Here is a 22530-nt window from a genome sequence, read left to right on the forward strand (position 1 = left end):
GTTCTTTAACAGCCTCCATGGTCAGGCCTTCCCTTTCATACAGCTCCTTAAGCATATCTGAGCCCATATTTATCAAGCCTCTGAGAATTACTCTCAAGAATCCTGCTGAGAACTGACTTAAGTTTAAAAACAATTCTTGGCTCAAAGCTGCGTGTAAAAGTTAGGGTAACACTTTAGAATACTGTTTCTTACTTACTACATAACTAATAAGGAATTATTGAAGAACTAACAGGTGATTATTCATTAACACTTAACTCACTACTGTTAACGTGTTAATTAGTATGTAATGTAATTTTATGATTATGTTAAGTAACAGTTAGCTAATCAATAACTAATGTATTCTGTCATACCTCCTGAAGAACTACTATTGATTATCTATTAGTTAGGGTTCAAGAAAAATAACTATGAAGTAACTACCAATGAACAGTTTTACATAATTACATTGAATTGTGACCCTTTCATATAAATGTTATTAGCAATAGTAGTAGTAGTATGAAAATGCAATATTAATAAATGAAATACATTTTATAGAGGTTTTGCCTATGTAGTGAAATGTTTTGTGAGTGTGTTTTGTAAGAAATAAGCTTCCAATAGGAACCCCACCATGACTCCAGTGCCTTGAGATAACTTACATTAGTTTTTGTATTTTATATACATTATCATTAATTCAATTTCTTTATGTAAGGCAAAGCCTGAGGAAAAGTGATAATACAGGTATCCAATTTGTAATTAATAAAGAATTATAGAATAATTCTGCGGGACTTCAGACCAGATGGTGGATCAGCACCTGGACCTCTACTGCCCTGAAAGACAGCGGAGACCAGGACAACTAGAGCCCCAGATACAGATCCCCTGTAAAGACCTTGTCTCAGAGGACCACCAGGACAAGACCACAGGAAACAGATGATTCTTCTGCACAATTTGACTTTGCTGCAGGAATTGAACTACTGGTTTCGTCTGGTCAGAGGAGAACTGGCCCCCCCACTGAGCCTGGTTTCTCCCAAGGTTTTTTTCTCCATTCTGTCACCGATGGAGTTTCGGTTCCTTGCCGCCGTCGCCTCTTGCTTGCTTAGTTGGGGTCACTTCATCTACAGCGATATCGTTGACTTGATTGCAAATAAATGCACAGACACTATTTAACTGAACAGAGATGACATCACTGATTTCACTGATGAACTGCCTTTAACTATCATTTTGCATTATTGACACACTGTTTTCCTAATGAATGTTGTTCAGTTGCTTTGACGCAATGTATTTTGTTTAAAGCGCTATATAAATAAAAGTGACTTGACTTGACTTGACTTATTTTGAACCTGAAACATTAGGCCTATTCTAAAGTGAAAATATTGGGAACCCATAGTAATTAATAAAGAATTATCAGATTATTCCATTTTAACATGTATACTGCCCACATTTTAACTAATTTAACAAACATTTCATAATCAAAAGTGAAACATTTAGAAGCAAACAAAATCTATATTTCATTTCCATTATAAGCTAATAAGTGGGCTGTAACAATGTTGCGTACTTGTCCTTTTACTCAAGTAATTTTGAAAATGAATAGGCCTATTTTTATTTTTACTGGAGTAATATTTTATTGGTGTATCGGTACTTTTACTCAAGTACTTGATTTGTCGGACACAGCCTGATTATTATAGTGATTATTTGTGTATAACTGTTCATTAGTAGTTACTTCATAGTTATTTTTATTGAACCTTAACTAATAGATAATTAATAGTAGTTCTTCAGGAGGTATCACAGAATATATTAGTTACTGATTAGCTAGCTGTTAGTTAACACAATCATAAAATTATATTACATACTGATTAATTAACACATCTTTCTAAGTAGTTAACAGTAGTGAGTTAAGTGAATAATCACCTGTTAGTTCTTCAATAATTCCTTATTAGTTATGTAGTAAGTAAGAAACAGTATTCTAAAGTGTTACCAAAGTTAGTTATCAAGCATCTCATTGGTCATTTAAGTGAAGTGTAGGACTAAACCTTAAGTGTCAGTTCTTTGGTAATGTAAATATTCTTTGCTTATTTCTGTTTGAATAACAGAAGAAATGTAACAGTTTGATTAACTGCTTGTCCTCAAACATTTCAAGAACATCTGAAAGATTTGGGCACGTACGTCTCCGTCTCCTCAGTTCCATCACAAGCCACTACTGGCAACTCCTAACCACTTGTGAGACCTCTCGAGCTGTCTTAAATAACTGGGAGAGTAAGAGTTATTCTTAGCTATAAGAAATTTGATAACTTGCTTTTATACTTAAGTGTGAAAGTAGGAGTAAATTTTATGAATTTTCAGCACTTAAGATTAAAATGGCACTTTGAGAAGACTGATAGATACATCCCTGCTTCATAAGTCTGGAGTACACCCATAGAATGAAGCATGGCTGTGGCCTGTCAAGCAGCCATGTAAGATTTCCTAACCAAAAGCGGAAGTGATCCTACATGGCTTGGATGACAACAGGGGCCGTAACTTTCGAGATGGAGCTGAGTTCGGTACGAGATGTGCCGCGATGGCCTCCATTGCCGTGTAGCCGTGTTCCATCATTTTGGAAACCGTAGCAAAATCAGTGGCAGTGGGATTGATAATATGCGTCAAAAATGGTTGTGTCCAGGACCTCAAAACCTTGTGGTGGAGGTCTTGGAAGACAGTGAGAGGCCTACGGGGCTCAGACGGACAGTGGCTAGACAAAAGTTGGTTGTCCAGTTTCAACTGGGCTTTATTTTGCTCTGGCTTGCTATCCTACTCTAACTCCAGCTTATCCACAGCATGTGTCACAATGTTTTACAGTAAGATGTAAGATGGGGAGGTGCATTTCTCCTGTTCTCTTGGAGGAAGAGAATTGCATGCTTCACCCAGATAATCCTCTGAATCAAAGGGTGCTGTGAACTGCATGTCTTCTTCATACCGTTTACAACCGAACTCAATCACATTACAATCTTCAGGGGAAGGGCTGCAAATCATCATTGACAAAGACATCTGGCTTCACGTAGGCTTGCAAGTGTCCTAGAGAGAGTGAAAGGAAGGTAGAAAACTCTGTTGTCTCACGCTCTATGAGCTCCAGCTCGCATGTATCACCCCAAGTGACCATCTCATGTGGAACCTCGGCAACCGCAGATACAGGATGGGGGGGTTAGATGTGAGGCCTACTTTCTTTTCTACTTTTGCAGGCTATTGCAGTGTTGACAGTCAGAAAGGCTGCTAAGCGCCTCTTGAGCATGTTGTAGTCCCAAACATTGTACCCACCTGTTATGAGTGTCTCCTCCTGAGATGAACCTGTCACAGGGCTTGGCACATCTCATGTAGCTCATCATGTCCGCTGAAGAGGAGTAAAATGTTCTTTTTAAGGAGAATAGCTGAGAACACATCAAAATAACGCTTTCCTATGGGCAACAGATGATTTGTTTCCTGCAGGAAATTAAATCTGATGAAATAGCACACAGCATGCTGATATGAGCATATGTGACATATGCACGAGGCGGTGCTAAATCGTTATTGGCCAATGAATTCAAGCGATGGTATACGGGGCTTCAGACATTTGTCACACAGAAGGTGTTCCCATAGTGACCACTGTTGCACCATTGAAGTGAACCTGAATGGGAACTGAGAGATGATGTCTATGCAGTGTGGACTAACTATGCACTCTTATTAAACCTTGACATGACTAAATGAGCAACCAAATCATTGGAGATCTACCACAGTACGTGGAAACTTGTGTGGCAGAACCAATAACAAACTGAGCCCTGTCATGTGGTTGGTTGTGTCATCTTACATCATTATCAAGAAACAGAGCAGTGTACATGTAACATAACCATGGCAAAGCACATTAGCAGGCTGAAAATTTCTTCCAGTAGCAGATTTGTGTGGCACTTTCATGACTCCTTGTATTGTGGATCTGGTTGAACAATATTTTATTGTTTTCCTTTTGTTACCTATGATTAGAAGAAGGACAATAAATGCATTTGACAACCCAAAGCTGATGATGTTTCAGCATATAACAGCAATGTTCCTGTAAACATGACAATGCTGTTCTGTAATGACACAGGGTGACTTCATGAAAGCTATTGTTGTTTGGATTATGACTCTTCTTTACCAGTAATCGTGCACTGATTCTTGACAGTCGATTACCATTAAAATGCATAAGATGCCGGTTCCTTCTCTTTCAGTCTCTTCAAGTGTTTAATTATTTGTGAGGGTTGCTATTGAAGACATAATAGAATGGCAGGGAAGGTTTGTTTTTAAGATATTTCACCACAGTAACTGGGTTTATATTCTTGTTCTTTGTGAGCTACTCAACATAGAAGAAACCAAAAACAAATTACACTTCACTAAACAACACCATTTCCCAAAAATGCAATATACACTTGCCAGTATTTAAGGGAAATAGGAAGTGTTAGCACAACATGCGGGGAAATTTAATAATGCTATAGAGTTTTGTTTAAGGGAAGGATCAATGACTGCATTGACTACCCCATTGGACAATTAAGTTGAATCATGTAAAAGGTCATTTGGACCTATTTCTTTGCTTACCAGTGTCAATTACATATATGCAGCACCGAAGATGTCATTAAAATAACCAGTATAACCATCAGACATACATGCAAAATACAGTAATGAAGTCAAGTGTGGTTTCCCATGCCTAATACAATAACATAAATATGACATATTGTTTAAAGTGAAAATTAGGGTTGTATTCATACAATAAAACAATATTTGTTTCCTCTAATATAATTCCTGTGTTGTTTCTAGTTTAATAATAAAAAGTAAACAGTTTAGCACTGCGTTGAAAATATACGTTTATTTGAACATTTTACTCTTCACACACTTGGCGAAATATACTAACATGACAATAGATTTGAGCAACCATGCATACATTGCACAATGCATTAATAAATAATAACCTTAATTGTGACATAATCTTTAAACACATCAATCGTGCAGACAAACACGAGAATGTGTATCTCCATATGTATATGAGTGGCTAAAATGAAAACGAGTCGAAGCAAAACAATATTTTCGTACTGTTGTCCTTTATCATTTTGATAAACTTGACACTAAGTAAGGTAACGCTGACGTCAACAACCTATCTTCATGTAGGGAAAAAGTAGGGAAAACAGCCCGCTGAGTGACAGCTTCGAGGCCCAATGGCGTTGTATGTAGTCTCTGTTCTTTAAAGATCCAACCAATAGGCATCGAGTAAGGGAGGGGGTGAGGCAACTAGGCGTCGAGGCGAAGTTAGGTTGACGAATGGCAACCAACAGAGGAGTACGAGTTAAAAATTGGATTATTTGATCATCTGACTGGCTTTAACGTTACATTAACGGACGCAGAGCACGTTATAGGGAACCCGCTGATGATCCTGCTGATTTCGGAGGCCGCCGTTTCGTTTCGATGTGCTTCGGAGAGACCCCCGCGTACCGCTCATAGGTCGCGCGACACATTAGCCGCGGCGTGCTGAAACCGAGTTCTAGAAATCACAAGTTGCACGCGCGAGAGGAAGACCCTTCTAGGTGATTGTTACCGCCCGCCGAGACATTTGGGCGCTCGGATATCCGAATATGACGTAGTTGGCGTTTTTTGACACATTGTTGACCCAAGTGCAGTTACATCTGATGAAAGAGGCCCTAAAGTACCTGGCGAAATAATAATTAATTCACATTTCTGGATGGCAGCCACTGCAGGTTTGACAGAGTGAGAGGATTCAAGACATTTGTCAAGATTGATTTCTGTGTGATTGCGCCTATTTCGGTTTCTCAAGACAACCGAGCTATTGAGAAACTTACCGTCCACGTCTCACAGTTTTATTTTTGTCATAATTTATTTTAATTATTATCAGTGGTCGGGATTAATTTATGGCGTTTTATCGTGGAAGTTGCTCCTCTCTCTTGAATTTAGTGTCTCGTGGAGTAGCTGTCTTTTACGTTTGATAGGATGTGATGAAAATGCCTGGTACACCTTAAGCACCAAAGAGGATGGACTTTATAATATTTCGGCTACTAGTCTAATTCTTCTTCAAAAGAGCAAACTGGATGTTTGAGTCTTGTTTAGAGAGAGACTGTCTTATTTATTCGTAATAACATTAATTACGCTTGCCACTTAAATATCCATATCTGCTGTGAATCTTGAACCCATGGTAAAACTTCTTAGACACATCTCAGAGCATCTCTGATTGCAAAAACGTCTCAATGTCGGTGGATGAAGCGCAGTCAAAAAGTTCTGCTTTTTACACATATGAGAAACGATTTTAAGCTGCACTGAAAGTAGAGGCGTCTTGAGAAAGAAACCTGGTCAAAATGGCAAATGAATGCACCTACAGTGCTCAGTATGACACTGATGACACCTTTCGCAGCACTGAACGCGCGGGATATGTGAACGGCGGCCGCGCGTCCGTCGCGTCTTCTGCCTTCTTCGAGGTCATCGGCGGCTCTCTTTACCGCAGAAAGTTGGAGAAGGGTTTCGTCCAGTACCGGGAGGTGCTGGCTGAAGATAAGCGACTCCAGTCCATAGCCACCTTCCACGAGAAAGGACCATGCAAGTCGCACCACACCCTGGAGGACACATACAGACTGGTGGCTGAACACTATTGGTGGGAAGGTTCGTCATTTTCTCTTACAGTATTATTATTTTTATTACTCATTTTTACAACCGATGCATTGTTTAAGTGTCTGTTTTGATTTAGTTTTATATATACATTTTTATATAGTTTTATATATAAACTTTGAATCAAATAATTATGAAATTGAATGAATGTTTTAATGAGTTATTAAACGGTGATACTATTTATAATTAAATAATTGTTTATTAAATATATATTTAAGCAAGCTTAATACAAGCATTTATGTATTTGAGATTTTATTTGCAACTATTGGAGATGCAACAAAGTTTATGCAAATGAGCAGTGTAACTACCAATGAGAGCCCAGACAGTGGTCTGCCACCTGACACAGTTAAAATCCCATGGTGGAGACCTTTAGCTGTTGACTGTGGGAACAGGGCTTTAAGCTTAAAAGTTCAGTTCACCCAGAAATGAAAATTAGCACATAAATTACTCCCCTTGAAGTCATCCTAGGTGTGTATGACTTTAGTCTTTCATACGAAACTAGTCAGAGTTATTTAAAAAATTGTCTTTGATCTTTCAAGCTGTTGTTGCACTCCATCGGTCCATGAGAAGTTGAATAAAAAGTACATCCATTTAAAAAAAATAATTAGTCTCATACGGCTCCAGGGGTTGAACAAAGGCCTCATGTAGTGAATCGATGCCTTTTTGTAAGAAAAATATCCATATTCAAAACGTAATAATCACTTTAAACTAGCTTGCGTTCACTGTTGTAAAATGTAAGCAGTTCCGGGGGATTGACGTATGATTTCAGCTTTACACATGTGCTGGTAAGTCTCGTGAACACCAACGTTTGTTAACAGGAGCAAAGGAAGCAAAGTTTCCTTACTTTAGCAAAAGAAAGTCAGTCTCCACTTGGCTTATATTGAAATCCTCCGACCTTCTTCTTTACAAATCCTCATTTTGTACTTCTAATTAGTAACCGTTGTTTTGTTTTCATCTGTCCAGTATGTTTGTGTCTGTCACTTCTGAGCAGTGCATGCACAAAGCTGACCTCATACGTTATTCCCTGGAACTGCTTTGTTTAAAATTGTGAACAAAATTATAGATTAAACTGACCTAATTTTTGAATATGGATATTTTTTTTAATGGGTGAGCTTTTTATTAAACTTCTCATTGACTGATGGAGTGCAACACCCGCTGCGCTCAGTGGCATCAAACAGCTTGAAAGATCAAAGACCATTTTTAAAATAACTCCAACTGATTTTGTCTGAAAGAAAAATTTAATGTACACCCAGGATGACTTCTGGGTGAGTAATTTAGGGCTTAATTATCATTTTTGCTGAACTAACCCTTTAAAGTTTTATATTTTTTAAATTGACAGTGAATGAACATGTAGGAGACTCTTCATAGCCAGTGCTTGCTTACTAAACTTGTGGTAAACTTGGAAGTTTTGTACTGCTGCTTGATAATATATCAATCAAAAAGGTGTGTAGTTTTTTTTTTTTTTTATCACATATAGCTATAGCTGTCTTTACATTTGTAAAGTGACACAGAGATGGCATACAGTTTTACATGTGATTAGTTACAGGCACAAGAAACAATGTATCAGTGCGCTCAAAAAGTCAGAGTTGCACACAAAAATTCACAAATGTTGCCTTCTCACACTCATCCCACAATACCTCTGAATTAAGTGTTTGAGGTGCATTTTGGAGATGACTTGTTTTAAGATGAGTATCATGCTGCATTGCTTCTTTATGGAGGATTTTACGTAGGCACAAATCTCCCTCGGGGCCACTTATCTAGAGACTTCTTATGATGTTTATAATACCTAAACTGCTTTTGGAATGCCAGATATACATTTAGTTATGCTTGACATTAGACAATGTCTTTTTTAATTTCAAGATTAGGTGATTGATCACTTAAGACACTTAACCTGGGATTATTCTGAACCTTTTATTTGTGTACTAAATGCTAAATTCTTACTTGGTGTATTACTGAGAGGACATCATTGATAGAATGATAAAATGCACTGGCCAAAATAATCCTCAGAATTGGTTCAGATCATTGTTTGAGCTCCACATTTATAGTCGCATGCTAACTAAACTTGTAGATTTTTGACCGTAATGATTCATGCCCATGGAGTATTCAGCTCCATGTTCAGTGCATTTATTTTAGGGACTGTCCCTCTACAATAATCTAAGTTTATGTGTCTTATGATCTGTCACCTGACTAGTCATAAAAATTCATGGATTATCCCTTCTGGGTTTTAAACCCACAAACTTTAATTTAGATCTTTAACCTCTAATCTACACCACTCCACAGTATTTTGAGAATAGTTTGCAGGATGCCATATCTGTTGCTTCACTCACACATTGGTAAATCAGGACTTGTTGTGATGGGAGTAATAGAAGTAATAATATGAGCTTTTGGTATGCTGTCATGTTTCCCTGAATTGCACCATAAGATATTTCTCAATACGGCTTATTGGGGTATTTTGTGTGTGCCACGAAAACTAAGAGTTCAGTCAGAGAACTTGTTACAAACTAGAAGAACTAGTAATTATTTTGAGGATAAAATGCTCAAGTCTAATTCAGAATAGTAGATCAAATTTGTAGATTAAAAATGCTGATGACTGATTAATTTTGTGAGGTCATTAGCAATGTTGATTTATTAAACAGAGTGAAAATTATGAATGTAAATGATATGCATATCAGATTTGTATAAAGAAACAAGATTTCAAAGTAATGCCGGTTTTCAGTCTTATATATATTTCCCTCTAGTTCAGTTGGAACAAAATGCTGCATAAACCATGATGCATATTGAGTCATTTTAGCCTCAGATCCTCATTCATGTTTTTAAGTAAACCCAAGTCTGCTATATAAAATTAAGTAAAAATGTGTTTACCAAGCTTACCCTCTTTTTCCATTGGCATAGGGTTAGGTAACAGCAGGTATATTAGGGATCCGGTGATAGACGGCGGTTTCAAAAGTCTCTTGTGCGGATCGGTGTAAGTGCTTGTTGAAGAGTGTAAAAGATGTGTATTAACAACATGTTTTTGAAGCGATGATCATTGTAACAAACCACAGACACCGTAGAGCACAAGAAAGCAATGTCCAATCAGATGTGTTTAAGAATCTGCTCAACAGTGCTTAAAATGCTATGGGCAAATGATGGTACGGTCACATTTGTAAAATTTTAGTACTGATTCTGTATTTTTGACAACCCTACTTTGGCAATTTTCTCATTAGTTGTACTATGAGATTGTCATGACCGCTCTGACTCTGTTCAAAATTTTGCTGTTATTTTCATTGCTGAGCACAAAATTCACCTGCTGCGAAATGAGATTCTTGCGTTAGCTGTCAGCTGCATAGTTTCCAGTCTTAATCAGTGTAGTCTGTAATGTGAAAGTGAAAGAGAATGGGTGATGCCCACACAGAAGTTACACACAGAACTGATCTACTTGTGGAATTCTACTTGTGGAATTAGGAGTGGTCTGAGAGCACTTACTTTCTTTTTTGCATAGACACATAGACGGATCCATTTCTGTAATAATTTTGTTCAATTCTTTTTTTAGGAATGTATTTTCAAGTCAGAGACTATGTCTTTGGCTGTGAGGAATGTCAACGCAGTCAGTCTGAGAGATCAGTGGTAAGATTGGTTTTTCAAACGTATTTATCCACATCTCAGTCAGGATTGCTCGTTTGTTTTGAATTTCTCTTTCTCTGTCTCTGTCTGCAGTGTTCTGATGTGGGACTTATCACCAGGATTGTGGAATCACATAGTCATCAAGTTTTAAGTAAGCTCAATAGCCAACGGGAAGCAGGGCTCTTCTGTGATATCACACTGAAAACTGGTGGTGGCCAGTCTTTCGTCGCCCACAAAGCAGTCCTTGCAGCAGTGAGCGAGTACTTCCAGGAGTTATTTACTGAAATGGATTCAACTACTGATCCCCAGTCACATGTTGACCTCACAGGTATGGTGCAGCGTTTTCAAGATAATCCAGTTTCAAAATCAGTGTTCGTTTACACTTTATCAATTTAAAGAGGGCATAATTTAAATTGTTGAGCATATTTTCAAATTTTCTATTTAGTTTACATGTAACAGAGTTTCCACGCTCATAGGAACCCTAAAATATTAAGGAAAATTAAAAACATATTTTTCAGGACTGGAATCATTAAAAAAATGCATTTTAAGACTGAACCTCCCACATTTGTGTTCCAGCAGATCCTCAACCTTTAGACAGTCGTTATCCTATGACAGCACATTTATATCTTGTATTTTATCCTTCAGGGCATTAATCACTTATCATTTATGGTTTCTCATATAGGCTTCAGTGAGCAGAGTTTGCTTGCTTTACTTGAGTTCTCATATACTTCCACCCTCAATCTGAATTTGGACATCTTGACAGAGGTTTGTGCCATGGCCCGCCATTTACGCATGTGGCCTGCCCTGGAGGCTTGCTCTGCCATCAAAAGGGAGCGAGAGACTTTTCAGTTAAGTTCCAGAATGCACAATTCTCCAGTGGAACCAAATAGTTCAGGGTCTGGGCCTTTCAGACGAGACCAGTCCTCAAATTCAGAAGGGAAAGTGGGAGTCAAGAGGAGAAGAGTGGATGAGGAAGGAGAAGGCTCTGGGTCTTCCTGGAACATTCAAGCAAAGCACAGAGAGCACAATGTTGATAAGCTCACAGACGAATCTGAAACAGAAACCTCAAACCCTCAGTTGCGATGCCAAGTCCCCTCCAGTTTTCAGGTGGAGGAAAATTGCTTTCCATGCAGCCCAAATCGCAGAATGAAGCTCATGGACTTCAAATCCCCATCCTGCAAGAAAAAATCGTCCTCCCGTCCCGCGTCTTCAATCATCTCAACATCTCCTTGCACCTCTACTCGTTCTTCCTCTCCATCACGCCGTCTGCTTCGTTCTTCACCTGGCGCTGCACTTGCTTTGCGCAGACTCCTGCCCAAAATTGACCTTTCCACCAAGAGAAAGAGGAAGTCCTCTTCCTACCGGTCATACAAGCCCCAGTGTGAATTCTCAGTGACTCCGTTCCAATCTCAGGCAAATTTTTTGACCCGTGTTACCTCAGTAAAGGTAAAGGACGAGGATGTGGAGGAGGAAGTATCTAACACCGTCCCTCAGGATGAGGTGCAAAGCCCACGTGCTCAGGAGAAATACCGTCTTCTTAGCTTCCTTGGCTTGCAGAGGAAATCCCTGGTGCCTGGTCCAGAGGAACTTTCCGGCTGGGGGCAGAAAAAACGGCTTAGGAAGTTAAAAGTCAGTGATTATTCACTAACAGCCCGACGTAAACCTCGTGCACAGGATGTCCCATTGAGTTTCGGAACTAGTTTAGGAGTGCTTGCTGCCGTTAATCCCACTTTGTCCCTCTGTGACATGAGCAGAATGGACTTGATAAACAGACCAGTGAAAGTAGAAACTTGGAACCAAGAAAGGTCCAAAAGGAAAAGACATGATCCTGCAGGGCAAGCTGGGCAGCCAATTGCAAGAGCTACTCGAAGTAGGTCATTGTTGCAGAAAGAGTCCAGTGCAACGGATCGACCACTCAGAAGCAACAACAGAAATGAAGATAAAGCACCTTCCCACCCTGCACGAAGAGGTAGAGTACCAGCACACAATGGCTCTTCCCCTTCAAAAAGCACTATGCTCAGGATAAAACAGGAATCTTCAGAAAGTGCCATCCTGCAACCTATTCATCGTCGCAATACTGCCTACAACCCCCAGGGAACTTCACCTAAATCAACAGGACGTAGGGGTCGCCCACCAGCAGATCGCACAGTAAGGGTAGCTACAACAAAGTTGCAGCACACAAAGCGACACAAACCTGGGCGCCCTCAAATAGACAAACCTAAGAGCTTAAAACAAATAGAAAGCAAAACAAAATGCAACCATGCAACAAGAATGCCACATGCAAAGCACAGCAGAACTGAAAGAGGAACACAGGTGAAGGAAAACAGAAAAATTAAGGAACGCAGTAACAGAAAAGAGAGTCCTGAAGTTCCATATGCCATTGTGAACTGGGATACTTCCAACCATCAGCAACTTCACAGCCATCCCCTTTACAAATCTATAAAGGAAGAGCCAGCGGACCCTTTGCCCCTTACCCAGCCATTTCCAATCAGCGACTCCTCGGACCTGGGCAAGCGTCAGAGCAAACCACCCATCAAACTGTTGGATCAAGGCTTCCTTTTCGGGTTCTGTCAGTCACAAAGTGGTATTAAACGGGAGGAGGAGAACGTGAACATCTACCTAACTCATGGAAATAATTCCCATTGCGATTCATCACCTGGCATGGTTAGAAGAGATCGGGTGAGGGCCAGGATAATGCCAGACCGGACCGGGCTAAATGGGCCTCACTGGTCTGGACTTGGCAACAGGCACTCACCCTTTTCCCAAAGGACTGGTGTCCGAGTTAAGACCGAGAAAGATGAAACAGGAATGTCCCAAGGGTCACAGGTTAAACAAGTTTCTAGACTCCCCCAAGTCAGCAAGAGTAGCTGTAAAGTCAAGAAAGAACCTACAAAGAAAAAGGTGATGAGGTTTTTTTCCTTCTTCTTTTTCTCATGCCAGCAGATGCTGAGGTTTATTCTTATGACAAAAGCATGTTACATGACTGTTGTTTTGTAAATTTTTATAGAGTCTGGTTTAGGGAAGTAGTACTCGAATGTCGAAACAAGTAATAAACAGAAAGTGATACTTGTAAAAGATCAAGATATTTATCTCTTTTTTTTTTTTTGTCATGTGTAGAATGTAAATAAGCTGCCTCCTCTGAGCAGTCAGCGTTCCGTCCTACTGGAATCCATCGGACGGGCACGTCTGAAAAAAAAGAAGGGTCCTCACAGTCAGGCCACCAGTGGACCACACGCTTGCCTGGAGTGCAGAGCCTCCTATAGGGACTGTGATGCTCTTATTATGCATCGGATCAGGCACATTGAAGGAAAACACTGGCCCTGTCCGGTATGTAAATGTCTCCTGAGGTCCCTTCCCTGCAGTGTGCCTGTATACTGCACAAAGTTTATTGTACTAACTGTAAAAAGTATGTGCATGTCCAGCATGTTGATATAGTAGAGTGATTTTCTTATTTAATTTTCTCTTTTGCAGTTGTGCAGCAAAACTTTCTTCAGACAGAGAAATGTGAGGAATCACATAAGGACACATAATCCCAAGATCTACAAATGCCGCCAGTGCATCGCTGGTCAGTGATGTTAGTCTGTAATCCAGAGATGTCTTAATGTTTTGTGTTTGAATTTGTTCCCATGATAATTTAAATGCTTTGTCTTAAATTTTAGGTAAAAAGCCACAGGATTAAATGAAGAGGAGCAAAGCTTTGTTTCTTTAAATATTAATGCTGTAAATACAAAGGATCTGTAATGTATGACAATGAGGTTCAATTTATTGATGTAAATAATGTTATGATGGTTTAAATTGTCTATTTCCTCAAATAATTCTTATTTAAGTAACTAAGCTGAAGTTGCTTTGCAATTGATACAGATATGTTGAACCATAACTTGAACCCATGGTGTATTTCTCAGGGGGTGGAGCCTGATGGTTTAAGGTGATATATGTATAATGAGAATTGTGTAGAATGCTTTAAATTTGTTACTACTAATGTTATTACTGCAGTTGTTATTGCTATTGTTATTATGATTATTTTTTATAAATGACATAATCTTGAGTGCACTTAATGTTCGCTTTGTTTTGAAACCTAAGAAAGATGCGATGGACTGGGATGTACTTGAATGATTGTTGGAGTGGAGCCAGTGGACTGCGCTTAATGTGTGGTTGTCTGGGAGTGTTTTAGAAAATAATTACAGAAATTAGTAATTTTAAAATGAAGGTTTGTTAGTGGGGTCAGGGTTATTCTAAAAATCACAAAATGGTTAACATGCATTGGTGAAATATAATTTTTTGTGTAAACATTTGACTACAGCTTTTCAAAATGAGACAGTTACTGTCTTTTTCAAATAAGGGAATCCCAAAATGTCTAATGTGATTTATTTTCCTCCTCCTTGTTTGATAATTCCTTGTCTGACTTTTTATGCATATCATTCTTTAACATAAAATGCAATGGACTTATATGAAGTTTAAATGTTGAGGTGTTTTGTCTGAAAACACAAGTTGAAAATGTAGAAAGGCCAAATAGCCATATAAATAAATTTTGCATTTTAAAATTTACACTTTGCTTCATGTCTATGTGTGTACAGTGGTATTTTGGGTTGTTACACTACTGAATGATTAAAGTAAAACATAAACAAATGTAGAATAAAATTAAAACACTTCAGATAGTTCATTGTATATTATTTTAATATGCATCTCAGTAGTGAATGTGTAAGAAAAATTTCACCATTTCTGCTTGCATATTAAATTTAACCACTTCATTTGATGTTAAAACATCAATTACTGTTGAAATTATGAGGTTTCAGATAATTCTGTAGCCGTTTCAGATGACTCGATACTCTGAAATGAAGGCACCTAATCAGGATATTCCACACTTACTCCCTTAGTTGTGCACAAAATCACACACATTATCAAAAAGTTTACTCTGAATTGTATACTTGCTTAATATCATGACAATCTGTGAAAGAATTTGTTTACTGACATAAATGAGAACATTTTTATCAGCTGTGTACGAGTCATGAACCAGTTTCCTTGAACCATGGGAAAGGACTTGACAATTTAAACATAAGACTTCTGATATTGCTCTTTTGTTAATATGAACACTTGAATCCATGTTGTAGGAGAGACATGAGCTCTAAAGACCAGTTTGGTGCAAAACATTTGTGCGTTTTCTGGTGCAACGTTGAGTTGAGAGGTCAGAGTTTGGGATGGTCATCTACACCGTCACAGAGGCCATAGTAACGTTCATCAGGTAGAGCGTAAACAGCCAGTGCCTCCTTAAACTCCTGCAGCGGGCAGTAGACGTCACTGCAGCCAGGGATTTTTTGGTCCTGTAGGTATAAACAATTAACAGCTTCAAATATGGGCAGATGTCAGAAAAAGATTAAAGAAATGAAGAAGTAAATGAAGGACACTTGATGAGTTAGAAATTACTGCTAGCGTTCAGCGAAGTCAGATTAGATGAGGCCATTTAGTTAACAGTATTTAGTTACATTACGGTTTTTCTTTTTTTTAAATCAGTGCTAATATTCAGCAAGGATGCATTCAATTAAATATCTTTACTGTCACTTTTGATCAATGTTACAAGAGATTTCATTCAGAATAAATGGTGTTCTTTTGAACTTTCTTTTTGTCAAAAAATTGGAAAAAAGTAATTATAAATTAAAATATTAATATTTCAACACTGACAATAATAAGAAATATGTACCAAATCAGCCTATTAGAATGATTTCTGAAGGATCATGTGACACTGAAGACAAATGGCTGTTGAAAATTCAGATTTGTGTCACAGGATGGGACTACATTTTAAAATATATTAAAATAGAAAATTGTTAATTTAAATTGTAATAATAATATTCCACAATACTGCTGCTTTCACTGTATTTCTGATCAAATAAGTGCAGCCTTTGTTAGTAGAGAGAGTTCTTCCAAAAACATTTTAAAATCGTACTGACCCCAAACATCCAAGCTACATTTTACACCTGTGTGTGTGTGTGTGTTACCTGGCCAATGTAGGACACTTTAACGTAAGGCTGGTTAGTTTGACGATGCTGATAAAGCTCCAGTGTGATGTCAGCTGCATACGGTGGCCATTTCATATCAAAAACCCCCAAAGCCATGAGACACGGCATCAGTGTGGTGTCATGCACAGAGTACAGGAACAACTTTCTAGATCAATAAACACAAAAAACAGCAGCTCTAAGATCTTGTTTTCAACTAGACTTTTACGCACATGATCTCTGAGTCTGACCACTGTGGGGCAGCACCTCAAGTTTAGCAACTGATTTTTACTGTCTGGAAATAACAGGTGCACAGTGGTCTTTCAGATTTTGAAAAAGAAAGTAAGTTTTTGAATGATACAAATTAACAGTAGACATGTTGTTCAAAAAGTATACACCTGTCAGGTTTAGAGTTTGTGCCTTGGATTTTGTCCTCCATGTTGGTTAGGAGTATGTGGAAAAGCGGCCCCACGCACATCTGCAAATTCAGCCTGAGTTCAAACAAAAGCACATGGACACATTTACAGAGGCCTTAAAACATAAGGGTCAACCATAACCTCTCAATACTCTTTTTTTGCTGGATTCACTCACCTCTCACTGGGCTCATAGATGTGAAACATCATATCTACTGCTCTCTGCTCCACGATACTCCTCCAGTTCTCCAGAGCTGTAGGAAGCGGCAGCCCGTGGGCCTAGGATCAATAATATAATGGTACTGTATTTGACAAACAAAGCCTAATCAGATGTAACTGTAGAATGTATCAGGCACTTTACCTCTCTGGCCACCATGTCATCTCTAATGAGGATGAAGTCCAGATGTTGCTGAGGATCAACCCCTAAGGCTCTCTGGATGCTCTGTAGGTCTGCAGCAATGTCAGGCACAGTGGACGATTCTGCCCAACGATGACTACATTTGATGGACACGAGTGGCGTTAAATTACAAGCCATTAGTGGGCATTTACAGTACTGTTTAAAAGTATGGGATTTGTAAGATATCATGTCTGGTTAGAAAAAAAAATGTATACAGCAAAAAGTGACAGAAAAGACAATTATAACACATCATGCAAAAGGTTTCTATTTTAAAGAAATAGATTACTTGTGTTAATCAAAAAAAAATTATCACAGTTTCCACAAATATATGTTTTCAACATTGATAATATCAAATGTTTCTTGAGCATCAAATCAGAATAATGCCTGGATCATGTGACAATGAGCACTTGAGTAATGGCTGCTGAAAACTCTTGTCATCACACCAATACATTACATTTTAAAATATATGAACATATTATTACTGTAAAATCTGTTTTATATCTTATACATATTACTGTTTTTACTAGATTTTAAGATCAAATAAATGCAGCCTTGCAGAGTTTTAGTATCAAAATAGGTTTTACCCAATGAGCCGCTTGAGCAGTTTGCAACCGTGATAGTTGGGATAGAGGATTTCCTTCTCTGCCTTATCGGTGAGGATGGACACAACACCTTAGAGTGAGAGAAAATCAAACACAGAAAGGCAAACACAGAGTGTGTAATGCTCATCTCATCCATTACTCAACCAAACCACACAAAGAAGCGTAGCTGAGCTGCCACCTTACCTGCTTGTTCCTGTTGAAACAGTCCTGCCACCAAACACTTAGCCGACTCAATGGTGCGGACAATGTTGGTGGAGCGAATGCTGTAAATCAACAGCAGATATTCCATCTTACTCTTTTAGCTTAATGATGCAATTCAGAGTCATAAACATATTCATGTATATTAGGATAATTTATTAGATTTTTCGGTAACTACATTAAGGTCCAATTAGTTATGTTAGTTAAAGGGATAATTCACCCAGAAATGAAAATTCTGACATCATTGAGTAAACTATGAAGAGGGTTTTGAAGAGATTGCTTAATATGATGAACTTAATTAGTGCCTCAAAGAATAGCCAAAGTCACATGAGGGTGAGTCAAAACCTTAAGATACAGAATTCATGAACGTTCAGTAATAAAAATACAACTGTTCATTGCTAGTTCATGTTAGCTCAGGTCCATCAAATAATACTAACAGATATAACCTTTGACTTTAATAACATACTAGTAAATGTTAAAATTATCATTAACTAAGATTTAAAAATGCATTAGAAGTATTTTAGAAGTATGTTAACAGAGTAAACTAATGTTAATAAAGGGCACCTTACTGTAAAAGCGTTTTTCTCCTTGAGACAAAGTTTAAATGGTGCAGAACAATATATTTAAAGAATCATCAACTGCACTCACTTAACTTCTTTAGGGTTGAAAGAAGGTGTGAGGAAGGGCTGTTCTTGTATGTATTTCTTTCGTAACTTCACTCCTAGATCGTACAGCTGTTGCATGCCCAATGTGGTCAGCTGACCTGGATAAGTTCCACCCTATGGAAGCAGAAGTAATTATTTTTCTTGATTTGACAGCCTGGCACAATTTCCATCTAAACAGAGAGTTAAGTATGTTTACATCATGTCTGGTATGAAACTGCCATTTACAGTAGCATCGATCCACTCCATTCCAAACATGCACTCAAAACGCTACACAAACATGCCTGAAAATGATACTGTATGGCCAAGATTATGTGGCCATCCAAACAGCATCCCATAAACAGTATAAGTTTGTTGAGCATTTTCAATGAAAGTTTTCCATTATATGTCAGAATATGGGCTGTAGGGATTTGCTCCCATTCAGACACAACAGCACCACCGATGTGGGTAATAGGTTTTTAGTTGGAATTCCAAAGCTGTTCAAAGGGGTTCAGGTCTGAGCTTTGTTGCAGGTTAGTCAGGTTCTTTACCACCAGACTCAAACCTTTTTATTTTTTGACCTCACTTTGTGCACAGGGGCATTGTCATGCTTGAGTATTGTCAAACTGTTCCCACAAAGCACACATTTTCTAGAATGTAAATGTATGGAGTGGCATTACAGGAATAGGCATTACTAGAACCCTCAGGCTATCCAAGAAGCAGATGAGTTTGTTTTTTCACCTGAACATTTTGAGAAATTTTGCAGTATATCACTTGCTCACCAAAGGATCCTCAGCACTGAATGGGTGCCGTCGTAATTCAAATAAAACATTACAATAATCCACATGCCCCCTGTCCATCAATTAACATATTGTGAAGCGAAAAGCTGCATGTTTGTAAGAAACAAATCCATCATTAAGAACTTTAAACTTCAGTTTGTCTGAATCAGGAGAGAAATATGCACAGTTCAAGTACTCTTCACAAGCAAAAGCAATCCAAAACAGTTATAAAACAAGTACGACAGTGGGTTTCAAATTTTTTAGCAGCTTTTTGGACTCTTGTCCTGACGGCACCCATCAACAGCAGAGGATCTATCAGTGAATTAAATTAGCTAAATTTCTTTAACCCTGCTCTGATGAAGAAACAAACTCATCTGCATCTGAGACTGATGGCCTGAGGATCAGCAAATTTACATTTTTGGTGTTTTTTTTTTATATTTCTGTGCTTTGAAATCACCGTTATCACTAGACCTGTTCATTAGACGTGTTAGATTGGTTATAATATAACTGGTTATATCATTAGTCTTTTTAGTCGACAACCCACAGACTGAGCCCTTTCTAATACTCTGTGTAAAACACACTCTACATTCTACAAGAATTTGGCACCAATGCATAAACACAAACTCACTGTCAATATTTTGGATCTGTAGCTGTCCTCCACCGGAGCTGGGGGTCTGGGCCCCCCCTGCAAGTCTGTAACCATATAGTCCATTTCTGTGTGAGCTGGCGCTTCAAGTAGCTCAGGGACCCATTGTGCCTAGGGGTGCAGAAACCATGTGTCATACTGGATATTATTGGCATCAATGTGGACTATTACAGACATATGACAGTGCCACTGTCTGGGAGTAAAACAGCATGCTGTTAAGATTGACAAATTATTCTGAGATGTTTAAACAATTAAGAATACATGCCACATTTATGCATTCTCTACATTTTTGTGTTTTTAACCTAATCTTTTTAACCTTACTGTTTTTAAGCCACACAAACAAAAAAACACTGAATATGGTGTTACTTTGGGCATTGAATTGACACTAGTCAGCTCTCTTACCTCCAAAACATCTGGTATAGATTTCAGGGGCGTTCTCGCTCCATGTCTGAATAAAACTTGAATTAATTTAAGCTCGTATGGAGAGGTTTCAGTGTTTTTCTTTTGAGACCAGAACATCGACCCAAGGGCCACTGAACCCATCAAACCCACACGTGCCCACATGATGCACCTGAAAGAGACGTAAACACTTGACTTGAAATGTATTTGGGAAGTTGACATGTGTACTCCAGCTAACACTATTTAAAGACTATTTTACACTATTTTAGAACTTTGCAAATTAATTTACATTTTTTATAACCTCAATAACTATATATATTTGTCTTCTAAACACTTTTGTCACAACAGAGGAACAATTAAAAGTTAATGAAGGTGATTAAATCCAACAAACATAAAGGCGACCACTTTTCATAGCCTATATATCAAATATAGATTTTAAACTAAAACGTCAATGTTGTTTTAAAAATGTGTCAGATACACGCCTTAAATATCAACTATTAAGTAACTGTTTCCTGCTTTGCAGCTCGTATTATACTTACTAATATCATGGCATTTTAAATTAATACACTGAATACATGATTTCTATACTATAGCCTATATTGTATTTCTAAACAGTTGTAGCCTGTATTTGTGTTTTTGTGAAACATATATCAAAACGTGTCAGTACATTTCCATAAGGCACGACTCAAACATAGCAACTTCTGTCTCATTCAGTAATGCTGCCTGTCATATCCGCAAAATTCATCCACACGCTCTTGAAAACCGTCAAATATCATGCACTAGTTTTAATCTATTAAGTAAGGGGAAAAAAGAGAAGTGCTCTAGAGAAAGTTCTGTTTAAACATCACCAACCTGAATGTTTCACACTCTTAAATCCACTGCTTTTGAATCGCACTCATTCCTTTCACTTCTGTCAGACGACTGGATGTTACGCCGGCTGACGGTGAGGTGCATTCTGGGATCTGTAGTTTCAGGAGTCTACCCTCTCTTTTCAAAGTGACCGGAAATGCCGTGTTACAAAACTTCATTTCCCGTGCACTTCCATGTTGTATATCACGTTTGCTGCCGTAATATTCCTATGCACAGCGCGAACTATTAAATACAAATGCATTGAATAATCTATCAAATGTCTAAATGATTTTGGGGGCAGTGTTTAACATGGTCCAAACATTAAGGACGCTAAATATTACACATACACACTTTGGGCTATATTATAAGGAACCAGTCGTTATAACAAACTGAATTAACTTATTGGACACTAAATTAGGCTGATTAGGTGCACAATGACGACTGCAGTCTTGTATTGTTCCTGACCCTGTTGTGATGTACAGTAACATGATGCCTTAAATTCCCCTTTATTAAAACAACACACTTTCAGCGTAACTGTCTAAACGAGTCTAATTTTAGCGATGACCTTGAAATGATCAACGTCATAGTCGTTGCTGATACCTAATTTTACAAATCAAAGGTCGACTATTATATCAGAATAAAACAAGGGAGAAAGAAGATATTTTAATAAAAAATTAAATAAACACAGTACATACAAAAATCCTTAGCCTATATTAATACACTTATTACCACGGGTTCTGAAAGTATTTCAATAACAAAACACAATAGGCTACATATTTAAAAACATTGCATTTTGATTATTCCTTTATAGCTCACAGATCAATAATAGTGATGGCAAACTTTGCATTTTGGATTCATTTTGAAAAGGATTCCTACATGCAGCATACTGAAAACTTACTTCCCTAATTCAGTTTGAACAAATAAAGCCTAATTTACAACTTTTGTAAAAAGCATGCTTCTAAATTAAAAAATAAACCAAAAGTTTTACTAGCTAAATATAGGCAACTATTTTTGTTAACTATTAATGTCACATTACAGGACAATTTTTGAGCTACAACCGGCCTGTTTGTGTATCAAAATGAGAAATAAAGACACATTTAATTAAGAGTTATCCACAGTCAAAGAGTACATCTCTGTGATATTTTATTTGTTTATTTTATTTATTGCACTTGTAAATCATCCTCTGTGCCTGCAGATTGTTTTCTGGACCTCAGAAAGGTCTGAGCCTGTCTACATTAATGGCAGAAAGCTCTGCTACAGTAAAGGATTGTGGATCTTCTGGAATGACATGAACCTTTGCATCCATGACAGTAATCCTGGAAATGAGGGGAGCCATGGCAAGAAACTCTGGGTCAGCAATGAGAGGAATCATTTGGGTGGAGAAGCAATGACAGGAACCTG

The 22530-nt window shown here is 38.1% G+C and overlaps 2 protein-coding genes across 2 annotated transcripts; one reads left to right on the top strand and one right to left on the bottom strand.

The window, feature by feature from the left end:
- The first annotated feature begins 5211 nt into the window (after positions 1 to 5211).
- On the top strand, positions 5212 to 14763 carry LOC127965056 (uncharacterized). Its single transcript, XM_052565598.1, has 7 exons — positions 5212 to 6609; positions 10148 to 10221; positions 10312 to 10546; positions 10901 to 13119; positions 13336 to 13545; positions 13690 to 13783; positions 13878 to 14763. The coding sequence occupies exons 1-7, from the start codon at positions 6309 to 6311 to the stop codon at positions 13895 to 13897; spliced, it is 3153 nt and encodes a 1050-aa protein (XP_052421558.1). The 5' UTR covers positions 5212 to 6308; the 3' UTR covers positions 13898 to 14763.
- A 111-nt stretch (positions 14764 to 14874) lies between these two features.
- Positions 14875 to 21251, bottom strand: acp6 (acid phosphatase 6, lysophosphatidic). Its single transcript, XM_052565599.1, has 11 exons — positions 21133 to 21251; positions 20284 to 20452; positions 19864 to 19992; positions 18464 to 18594; positions 17801 to 17880; positions 17600 to 17687; positions 16980 to 17112; positions 16797 to 16897; positions 16604 to 16696; positions 16209 to 16374; positions 14875 to 15536 (listed from the first exon to the last, which is right to left on the bottom strand). The coding sequence occupies exons 2-11, from the start codon at positions 20443 to 20445 to the stop codon at positions 15402 to 15404; spliced, it is 1218 nt and encodes a 405-aa protein (XP_052421559.1). The 5' UTR covers positions 20446 to 20452; positions 21133 to 21251; the 3' UTR covers positions 14875 to 15401.
- Positions 21252 to 22530: the final 1279 nt, after the last annotated feature.

The sequence above is a fragment of the Carassius gibelio genome, chromosome B9, assembly GCF_023724105.1.
Source record: "Carassius gibelio isolate Cgi1373 ecotype wild population from Czech Republic chromosome B9, carGib1.2-hapl.c, whole genome shotgun sequence".
NCBI lineage: Eukaryota > Metazoa > Chordata > Actinopteri > Cypriniformes > Cyprinidae > Carassius > Carassius gibelio.

What these genes read in the sequence shown, in the direction of transcription:
- LOC127965056 (XM_052565598.1), top strand. Translation starts at nt 6,309, where the DNA reads ATGGCAAATGAATGCACCTACAGTGCTCAGTATGACACTGATGACACC. An exon ending in TGAACACTATTGGTGGGAAG is followed by an intron (nt 6,610 to 10,147) that starts GTTCGTCATTTT and finishes TTCTTTTTTTAG; the next exon opens with GAATGTATTTTCAAGTCAGA. An exon ending in GTCACATGTTGACCTCACAG is followed by an intron (nt 10,547 to 10,900) that starts GTATGGTGCAGC and finishes TTTCTCATATAG; the next exon opens with GCTTCAGTGAGCAGAGTTTG.
- acp6 (XM_052565599.1), bottom strand. Translation starts at nt 20,445, where the DNA reads ATGTGGGCACGTGTGGGTTTGATGGGTTCAGTGGCCCTTGGGTCGATG. An exon ending in ATCTATGAGCCCAGTGAGAG is followed by an intron (nt 16,697 to 16,796) that starts GTGAGTGAATCC and finishes GTTTGAACTCAG; the next exon opens with GCTGAATTTGCAGATGTGCG. An exon ending in AAGTGTCCTACATTGGCCAG is followed by an intron (nt 15,537 to 16,208) that starts GTAACACACACA and finishes TTATACCTACAG; the next exon opens with GACCAAAAAATCCCTGGCTG.